Below are 10,876 nucleotides of genomic sequence, written 5' to 3' on the forward strand. Positions count from 1 at the left end.
ACCTTCACCAGCTTGCACATGTTGTCCCTTTCTCTGTTATCCACTTTGACTGCTCTACAATGTGCCAAATCAAACTCCATTCTTCCTACATCATTTAACTTTTCGTCACACTACACTTTTTACTTGTATCAATTACTTACTTCATTCATGTCTTTCAAGGAGAAAATGGTAACTATGGATAATATTGTAGGAGTGAATTTAATTTCAATACGTTAACTAATTTAGGGTTTGATTAGATAGTTTTTTTATGGAAACTTTCATTTATTTATTTTTCTTATTTTTTTAGAATTGCTATTACAAAATTTATCCAAAAAAAGTCCTAATGCAATTAGTAAATAGATGTTTATGTTAATCAGTTAAGAGATATTCATACGGTATACAAAGAACACTAGCAGGTACATGATTAGTAAATAATCTTTGTTAGTTATTTTTTTTATCAAAAAGAAAGGAATTAATTATGTTTTTGTCCTAAACTATAATATAATTTCGGTTTTCGTTCTTTTCTTAAACTTTTGATCCTTATACTTAATAAACGTATTGATACAATTATTTTTGCTCAACAATGTTAACTGTTTGGTTTTTCTTTTGTCAAAGTTGTAATTTGATACTTGTCACACTAAAAAAAGTTAACACTGAATGTGCATTTTTTAAGTATGAAAATATAACTTGATCAAAATTTAAGATGAGACGAAAACCAAAACCGTGTTATATATAGTGTTATAGAGACCAAAATAATAATTAAAATAATAATACACAAGCTACAATCGGATTGAAGGTCTAGTGGAATTTTTTTTCCTGCTTGTAAAGTTAGCATTCAATTAATGAATTAGTGTAATAGTTGAAGGCGTGGTAAAAGATAGTTGGACTAATGAAAAAATATCTTTTGGTTATGATGAATTATTTATTCAATGAACTTTTTTTCCTCATTTTTATATTAAGAAAATCCCTATAATTTATTATTTGTACTTTCCCCGTAAAACATACCGTGTCACACTAGGTCTTTGGTAGCTTGAGAACAAAATTGGATCAGGGACAATGAATATCTCAGGAGGAAAAAAACAAGACCCTTGATCGAAGTTAAACATTTCATGCATTTTGTAATTCCAAAACTGCATCACATGTGATCAACAAGATTCTGTATCATCATTCTCTTTATAAACCATCAAATAATGCTTAGATTTCTTTGCTTATAGTTCTCTTGTGAGAGAGAGAGAGTGTGATAAAGATAGAATGGTTTCAAGGATTCACAAGAGAACAGCCATGTACAGGAACCTACAGCTGCTTCGTTCAATCAGATACTCTCACTCGGTCATTACTCTGCAATATCTCTTTCTTTCTTCTTTGCATGCCATATTTTCCCATCATTGACAAACCTTTTCATGCATAATCCACTTTAAAAGGGAGCAATACCCCACTTCATTTTTCCATCACTTTCATTCTCTTTCTCTCATCAAATTCATATATTTCATATCTCATTCATCAAAACTTTCTAGGGAGTCTTCCCACTCAATATTTCTAACATTCATGTACTCCCACTCTGATCTTTTTTTTTTTCTTGTGTGTATATTCAGTAGCAGTCACAAATCTACTCTCTCATCATCTCTTTCGGATTGACCGAACGTTTTCGTGTTTATGCAGCCACCTAAAGCTTCAGTGTTACTGGATGTGTCAAATTGCATACAAGGTTTAAAGCAAAAGCTGCAAGAATTGAACGAATTAACAGTTGCAACGGCACGACAAATCGCTGAATATGATCCAATGCCTAAGGTACGAGAATCTCATCATCTAAAAAGAAGGGGAAACCAACTTCATTAGAGATGGTTAAATCATTAAGAATGTTAAGGGTCTTCTCCAAAAACAGTTTCATGTTTAAGGTTGGAAGCATTCATATTGAAAATATTAAGATTTATGTATAACGCCCCATTGTTAATCCCAGGAAAAATTGTAGTGCAGTATTACCCCTATCTGCAGATATTGTGATATAATTGATTAATCTGTGCTTGCTGTTAATGATTTTATAGCTTGAAGTTGAAATTCAAGAAGAGGGTTTTGTGATTAAGGTGCTCAGTCAAAGGAGTTGCCAGGGGTTGCTGGTGTTTATATTGGAAGCCTTTGAAGAGTTGGGTCTTGATGTGGTCCAGGCTAGGGTTTCTTGTGCAGACAGCTTCAGTTTAGAAGCTTTAGGAAACAAAGTAAGTATGTGATTTATATAGGTACAATCAATGAAAAAACTTACGATGAAATTAAAGCATTTTCTGTACAAATTTCACTTTAAACTGTATGTTTAGATATCTATCTTGTGATTTTGATTGTTATATTTACCATTTTAATTTTGTTGATTGAATCCATTATTTGTTATGGATGTTTCTGCAGAACAATGAAGATAGTCGTGCTTTGGATGCACAACTAGTTGAAGAAGTAGTGTCTAAAGCTATTCAAAACTGGAGAGAAGTTGCACAGATATAATGATCCAGCTCTTATATGTATTTTCATCATGATCAGAAAAACTATGCTTACTTGAATTTCCTTCTTGTAATAGTGTCTATTAGGTTCACAAGTTGGCCTTTCTGACGAATATTTTTAATGTTATTAGATAATAATGCTTAACTTTCTCCAGATAAATAGAACCTTGATCCTCTTTTTGGCGTTCTTTGAATGCGTTTACTAATAAAAAAATTTCATAAGAGAATAAATATTAGTTTTTCTATATGTTAACATTTTAATTTATTAATAAATTAATTATAATATTTTTTTTCTGAAATTTATATTTTTTTAACTTAGAATAAGTTAATTTTTTACTTCTAAGAAACACTCATTAATTAAAGTCCTAATAATGGTTAAAAATTAGACTAGGTATTATATTAATATTGTTTGCACTTATCATGTGGGTTCCATTTCAATATTCAAATTATAGTGTAGGATGAGTGCACAACACTTTTCCTTATAAGTTAAAACACAATATTAGGAGTGTTTGGAAATTGGAATGCTACTGTATTAGTTTTGCACAATCTATCTATATTTTAATTAATAATCTCATTTGATTGTTGTCAAATATAATTTGATCTCCTCTGAATTTTTTTAATTTCATTAGAATTAACAGCTAGCACAGACTAATATATGACAATAATTTTTTTAATGTCATATATATATATATATATATATATATATATATATATATATATATATATATATATATATATATATATGTTTTAACCAAAGTTTAAAATAGAATTCGTATTTTAAAAGATAAAAGAATGTATTATTAAGAATACTACGAACTAACAATCATAAATAACCAGCTCTAGAAAACAGCAAGATATATCACAAAACACTGGCTCAAAAATAAATAATAAAGATATTGCCTAAATAGTTGATCATTACATGCTTTATTTTTCTGTTGTAAAATTATTTCCTTCTTATAAAGATTATATTTGTTTAGCAGATATAAACGAAAATAACATGTACTTATAGATATTGAATTAGTCGAATATATACTAATATTCTCAATTAATCATTCATATTTTTAAATACTTATAGATAGATATATGTACTAACATACATTATTAGAAGTTAATGAAACAATTGGATAAAAATTAGTATAATAACATAAGAAATAACTTAAAGTTAACATCAACTCAGAGCACATTATTACGTGTGTATATATAGATAGATGAATATAATTATAGAATGCTGATTTACCCAACTAATTATTTGAAATCTTTTAGTTTTACATGTATATTGGTTTTTTTAATATATAATTAAAAAAAATTAAAAGTTAAAAAAAAGTTAACGACCAATCCATCAGCTTGGTCTTTAGCATGATGAATTATAAATTCTGATCCATTTCATTATGATGAGTCACTCTGATCTAACCTGGTAGATCAATAACAAATCAAATCAAAACAAGTTAGACTAGTCCGTTTTTAAAACTTACTTTTTATAAACATTTTTAGTATAAATAATTCATAAAATTATATTAGAAAAAAAAAATTACGGGGATCACGTGTGTCACTGTAGTTTTACCAATTAATTTTGGTGTACTTTTTTTCATCCTTATAATAACATGTTTTCATTAGTTGGTCATTTTTATGTCCATGCCAAAAACAGCTAAATACATTAAGCAATTCATTCTGCACTTTATCTGATTAGCAGAGGGAAAACAAAAATGGAGAAAGAACATTTATACTAACATTTTGTAATGAATCAAAGGAATAGAAATTTGGCTTACTAAGTGGTGAAAACAGACACATTACAATGTACGTGCATGTTCCCTTATCTTGTTTCTTTCCTCTGGTCCTTCAGTAGGAACAACCACTGTCATCATGCTCCATGCATAATATAACTCATGCAATCTAACATCTTTTTTCTTCATATTCTCTCCTTTACATCATTAACTACATTCTCTCTCTGTGTTTTCGACAAAGACAATCATCCATCGTCCACATTCAACCAATTTATAATTATTAACGTCATTCTTCTTCACATTATTGCTTTTTTTTTTCATATATCTTCAGACACATATGTACCAAACTTTCACCAATCTTGTTTTGCTTGGTGCTTTTATTGTTACAGTGTTGTTGTGGACCATACAAGGAAAAATCCTTAGAGATTTTTCTTGTTAAATTTACTACTAAGGGATGAGATATAAAAAAAATTACTTTTCACATGATATAGTTCCTTCATACCACACACTCTTCTTAATGATTATTTCAATAAACACAAAAAAAAAATATTCTTTTCGTTCCATTTTGCATTACAGTAATTATTGCTGTCAAAATAGGTTGTAACTCATGAGTTAATCCGGCCTACCACGGATTTGAATCGGGTTGGATTTGAAAAAAATGTAATTTTTTTTATCTAGGTTAGTTTTCAACCGGGTTCACTTAGAACCAGACTCATCCGGATTGAACCCGTGGATCAACCCATCTAATTTAATATAATTATTTATTTTTTTGTGTTTCAATATTATTAGTTAACATTTTTTATTATATTATAGATGGAGATAAAAAAAATGTTTCAAGAGAGAAAAATATTATAGACTTATCTATTCAAGACTCTAATATTATAAATGGACAAGTGATACAAAAGTTATCAACATTAAAAACTTATTTTTTTACCTTTTGTGCTTGTTTTTGAACTACGCTTCAATTGTATGATATTTTTTTAATTGTCTTTATAGTTTAACATCATTTTAGAATGAAATTTATTTAGATTTGAATCAAAAAAATTTATATTTTTTTTTTATTTTGAAATTTATAATTAGGTGAGCTAGTAAGCCAATCTGTTTAACCCACCAATCCATGTTGGGTTGAACCGAGTTCAAATTTTTTCAACTTGCTAATAAGTGAGCTGAGTTGAATTGACTTACAAAATGACCAATCCGTCGTAAGTCAAACTGAGTCGAGTCGGGTTACCCATTTTAACAGCTCTAAGCAAGGGTTCTAATATGCAAATATTTGTTTTTTTTAAGTTAAAGTGTGTTTAGTAAACAGGGGAGTGTATATAGTGTAAGCAACTGTTTTGGGCCCAGATTGATCCCAATGAAAGCCCAAGAACGTGGAAGATAGGATTCTCAGGTATCGTCTTTCTTCCAATTTCAATTTCCCCCAGAACTAAACGAAAACCCTGAGTCGGCGCTGAGAGAGAGATTATCGAAGGATGGGTCCGAACCTAGAATGTCGTATGTACGAGGCGAGGTACCCGGAGGTGGACATGGCGGTGATGATACAGGTGAAGAACATCGCGGACATGGGTGCCTACGTGTCACTTCTGGAGTACAACAACATCGAGGGTATGATCTTGTTCTCGGAGCTCTCCCGCCGTCGGATTCGGAGCGTCAGCAGCCTCATCAAGGTGGGGCGCATCGAGCCCGTCATGGTCCTCCGTGTCGACAAGGAAAAAGGTTACATCGATCTCAGCAAGCGTAGGGTCTCCGAAGAGGACATTCAGGCCTGCGAGGAGAGGTACAACAAGAGCAAGCTTGTCCACTCCATCATGCGCCACGTTGCTGAAACCCTCAACATCGATTTGGAGGTACTGACCAAAACCCCATTTTTTTCTCATTGCTCATCACTTCCTATATACCATTGCGCAGTTTCTCTTCTGCTTATTTAACTAAATTTAAATGGCGTTTGTTGTGTAGGAGCTCTATGTTCATATTGGATGGCCTTTATATCGCAAATATGGTCATGCTTTTGAGGTGGGCAATTTTTCTTTTTTAATTCTTTGATGCTTTTCTGACTCTTGTAATCGTTACTGAATAAGCTTCACCCTGCCCAGGCTTTCAAAATAATTGTCACCGATCCTGATTCTGTTTTGAATACGCTCACTCGTGAGATCAAGGAAGTTGGCCCAGATGGGCAAGAGGTAAAGCTTTTTACAGAGTAAAATTTACCACCTTTTTTGAGTCTTTTGTCATGACTGAATGTTTTTTTTTTTTGGTTTTTCCCGTAGGTGACTAAGGTAGTCCCAGCTGTGTCTGAAGAAGTGAAGGACTCTCTTGTGAAAAATATTAGAAGACGGATGACCCCCCAGCCCTTGAAAATTAGGGCTGATATTGAAATGAAATGTTTCCAATTTGATGGTGTTCTTCACATTAAGGTCTTAATTGTTTCTGTTTCACCTGTCTATTTTGGATAAAAAGTTTCATCTTTTCTTTCCGGTGTGTGATTTGTTATATGATGCGGTACTTCTTATAGCTTACCTTCCACAGTATTCTCAGTTTTTTAATCATTTGATTATACAGGAGGCAATGCGTAGAGCTGAAGCTGCTGGAAACGATGACTGCCCTGTCAAAATTAAACTGGTTGCTCCCCCACTTTATGTTCTTACTACTCAGACACTTGACAAGGTTAGTTTAATCTTCAAACGATTTTTTATATGTTGATTTGTTCTTTTAACTAAATTGAGTAAGCCTTTGAAGACCTGGCTCCTGTGTTATAGACGCTATTGTTGTATTATAGATCATGCTCTAGGGCATTTAGGTTGTAGAACTAGGTTGGCAACTGTTTAACTTTACTATGATTGCCATGTAAGCCATGCATTTTGCAACAGCCAAATAGGATTCATCCCTGAGGGCCTGACCATTCTCTCATAAGTCAGCGTGGTGTGGTAAAACTAGATTTCTCCGTTGTGGCTGGTTTCTAAAAGGATGTCTACGTAAAAGAAAATATAAACTTAGTGGAGTACTTGATTGTTTCAATCATATTCTTAAGAATATGCATCAGAATCTGCATGAAACAGAAGCTGCTAGAAAGTTTCTGCCTTTTGTACCAAATTTGCCCATAGTTCTCATAATCTCTTGCAGCTACTGAATATGATATCTAGTGTTTGGGCTCGGTGTATTCTGGTACCTAATGAGAATCAAATTCTGTTACCTAGAAGTTGTGATTTCTCTAGAAACTGTAACTTTTGCTGTTTTGAGCAAATTGTACTTCAGTCATGGCTTATATATGGGTACTGTATTGTTACTTTGTAGAGATTTTCTATTCTAATTGTCATAGAAAAGCATTGGGAGAGTTCAGGAAACTGGGTTTATTAAGATCACAACTGTTAGAGACTATAACATGCATGGTATTCAATATCCACCCTACATGAGGAAGTTCTAGATTTGTCTCATTAATTTCAATTGATAACCTTGCTATTGAAAGTAATTTGTGTATTTTGTTATGGTCTGAACAGGAGCAAGGAATATTGGTTCTCAACAATGCCATTACTTCTTGCACTGAAGCAATAGAACAACACAAGGGTAAACTTGTGGTTAAGGAGGCACCTAGAGCAGTGAGTGTCACTTTATTTTTTTATGGAGATGATTGGTTGACACCCATCAATTTTTACGTCCACTTGACAATTGGTTTTATTATTATTTTGTTGAATATTATAATTAGATATCCTGTTTTAACAATTTAATTATTAAAAGTATTAGTCATGTGGGTGTATTTTTAAATGAGGGTGTCAAAATAGTTTTTTTTCCTTTTTTAATTATATATATTCTATTGATTTACAAAATTTTGTCCATCTGCTTTTGGGTCTCGTTCTCTATCTTTTGTAAAAGAGTTGTAGTACTTTCTTACTCTGGGAGGTTTAACGCTGAATTTTGTTTCAGGTGAGTGAACGTGATGATAAATTGCTTGCTGAGCACATGGCTAAGCTGCGCCAAGATAATGAGGAGGTCAGTGGAGATGAAGACAGTGAGGAGGAAGAAGATACAGGAATGGGCGAGGTTGATGTGGATAATGGTTCTGCGATAACAGAGTGAAAAATAACTTGTGGGTATAGTAAGGCATAGATAGCATAGTACGGCTTTACTAATTTTATGTTTTTCATTATTCTTTAGAAACTGTTTTTATGTGCGATTGTATAATACAAATTTGAATTACTGTTTTTTGAGTCATGTAACTTTCAAAGCGATTTTGTAGTTTCTTGATGAGGGTGTTCAACCCAAACTGAGGAGTTTACCAAAAATAGCTGTTTTAGTCTGAGAAACAAGATATTTTAATCTAGGCCACAACTATATTTGAACAAATTTATTCATCTTTTCCCTAACTATTGATAGGGCTTTGGGCTAAGAACTGGCCGTTTTAAGACCGGAACTATTGGAAACGATTGAAGTTGTTCTCCTTTGTTTTTATGAATTCGTTCAAGTATTTTTCACCCTGTTTATTCATAGCTTAAATAGTATCTTTCTCATGTTCTGCTGCTGGATGTTGGTATCTCTGTAATTATCTCTTTATTTTGTTGATGACCCTTGTTTTTGTGCTCTGTTATTTATGGGTACGTGTGCCAATAGGGTGAAAAGAGAGTCACAAATAAAGAGGTTGTTAAGTCCATTAAGCCACTGTGGAAGGGTCCCCTTACCTAGCTATTTGAAGTTCATTTTGACTGTTATTCGTTGCATTATGATTTATTTTGAAGTTTATATTTTTCTTGATTAGCTATGCAGTGAGTTATTTTACTTTAAAAGGCCATAATACAGATGTTTTTATTGTTTCTTTATATGAAACCCCTCTTAGATCTATGTTTTAGTTTTGTTTTTTATGATTTTATTAGCTATGGATAATACTATTCGGTTAATAATTAAGAAAATAAATCTTTTTACTTATGTTTGGAATCCCTATTTAATGACCATACCTGAGAGATTGTTAGATTTAAGACATGGAAAACTGGAATTAAAGAGTGGGAACTGATATTCAATCTTGATTATTAATGGGGGAAAATAGGGAACTGTTGAGTGGGGGGCACGGAAATGGTTGGTTGGTTTTGCCACCCGACTTTTGGTTCATTGGGAGCTTATTTTCATCATGCCTAAGCTGAGTCGTATAATTTATGGTTGTCAGCCTAATGGCTGCCACTTCAACCTCATTTATGATTTTTTTTTTTTATCATTTATAATTGTAAGCATCATTACAGTTTATTTTTTAGCATTTTGCTTTCTGTTTCTACTTTCTACTGTCAAGCTGGGTAGCAAGCAGTAGAATTTGCTTTTTAGATTATAACTAGTATAGAATAATTTCATATGGAGTGATGAACATGATAACATTTCTTGGTGTACAAGAGACAACTTAAAAAATAGTGTGTAAGGGCCAAGTTGAGCACCCAATTAAAACAGTGTCATTTCCTGCTTTGTTTTTGGTGGAAGGATAGAATCATTTTCCGACTTCGGTGATATTTGGAAGTTGGAACTAACTCCTTCATTATAGACAAATCAGAATACAAGCGTTGATCAGCAGCTATGTGCATGTTATCATGTACTGTAAGAAACTTGTCATAAAAATCCAAATACAAGTTATTAATCGTTCACTAGTCTGTCTAAAGGAAAAACCTTACAATGTTTTCCTTAAACTGGTTTGTCATTATTGGTTCATTTAGATGGAGATTTGTCAAAGTGTTCCCGGTTTGTTGCAATCATTAACTGAGGAGTCAAGTTACAAAACAACCCCCAAGATTCCAAAATTGTCAATGTTTTGAACTACAAGCACGGAAAATTGTGGAATTGGTAGATGATTATACTTAAAAATGAATTTATGCTAGTCAGTGGTAGTTGCAGTATGTAATGGACCTGTTTTGTCAACCATAAGAATTTTTTGGATCCTGCTCCTCCCAGATTATTCATCGCTCCCAGTTTAAACTCAAATGCTTCTTTCCACTCACATGTATATAGTCCTATCCCTCGTGCCATGGATCCCAAGAAGGATGTGCAAAGATCTTGAGATTATCATTAATTGAGTTTACGATTAAGTCATGCATATTAACTTATGAATTATAAAATTTTACATAATGATGCTCATATATATAAACTTACAAATGTGAAAAAAGAATTACATTCATAGTTTGGTTCATATTTAATTCTTCGACCTATTGTTTATGTGTGTATCATGTTTACGTAGACTAAGTTCGTTAAAAAAAATTGCACATTTAAAAACTTTAGGGCTAATTTTCTTTTTCTTTTCTTTCTTTCGCTACCTAATACAGCTAATTATAGGGAAGAATTATTTAATTGATACTCCGAAGGGGGAAATAACTGTGTTCCTCATTTAACACGATCAAATAAAAAATTTAAGATGTAGTTTAATAGGATCTAACTTTAATAAATTAATCAAATTCTAGATATTTGATTTTTAAGTTTATGATTAAATTTTGATGAATTTGAACTATATTAAAAATGCAATCGTGTTATTATTCACTATTATATATAAATTTTATGGTGTTCTCATTTTCTGAAAATTTTCTTATTTGTTGTTTATGTAAGTTAATTGTAAATATGTTGCTTCTACTTTTTAATGAAAATTATGTTTAAATTTTAGATAAAATAATGTATTTTTTATTTTACTTCACAAAATAGAATTTAGTACGCTTTAACATAATAGGATATTCAAAT

General features: G+C 31.9%; 2 protein-coding genes across 3 annotated transcripts; both read left to right on the forward strand.

Annotated features, from left to right (window-relative positions):
• Positions 1-1,115: 1,115 nt before the first annotated feature.
• Positions 1,116-2,650, forward strand: LOC108342608 (uncharacterized). 2 transcript variants are annotated; one of them, XM_052879296.1, is made up of 4 exons: positions 1,116-1,308; positions 1,639-1,767; positions 2,061-2,192; positions 2,374-2,650. In XM_052879296.1, the coding sequence occupies exons 1-4, from the start codon at positions 1,231-1,233 to the stop codon at positions 2,464-2,466; spliced, it is 432 nt and encodes a 143-aa protein (XP_052735256.1). In that variant the 5' UTR covers positions 1,116-1,230; the 3' UTR covers positions 2,467-2,650. The 2 variants fall into 2 exon arrangements, with proteins under 2 accessions (XP_052735256.1, XP_017435893.1); XM_017580404.2 differs by having other exon boundaries at positions 1,143-1,308; positions 2,022-2,192.
• A 2,935-nt stretch (positions 2,651-5,585) lies between these two features.
• LOC108343152 (eukaryotic translation initiation factor 2 subunit alpha homolog) lies at positions 5,586-8,524 on the forward strand. Its single transcript, XM_017581246.2, has 7 exons — positions 5,586-6,033; positions 6,143-6,199; positions 6,280-6,366; positions 6,454-6,600; positions 6,746-6,850; positions 7,681-7,779; positions 8,105-8,524. Exons 1-7 carry the CDS (start codon positions 5,659-5,661, stop codon positions 8,255-8,257), a joined length of 1,023 nt encoding a protein of 340 aa, XP_017436735.1. The 5' UTR covers positions 5,586-5,658; the 3' UTR covers positions 8,258-8,524.
• The last annotated feature ends 2,352 nt before the right edge of the window (positions 8,525-10,876 follow it).

Source organism: Vigna angularis, chromosome 6, assembly GCF_016808095.1.
Source record: "Vigna angularis cultivar LongXiaoDou No.4 chromosome 6, ASM1680809v1, whole genome shotgun sequence".
NCBI classification, from domain to species: Eukaryota; Viridiplantae; Streptophyta; class Magnoliopsida; order Fabales; family Fabaceae; genus Vigna; species Vigna angularis.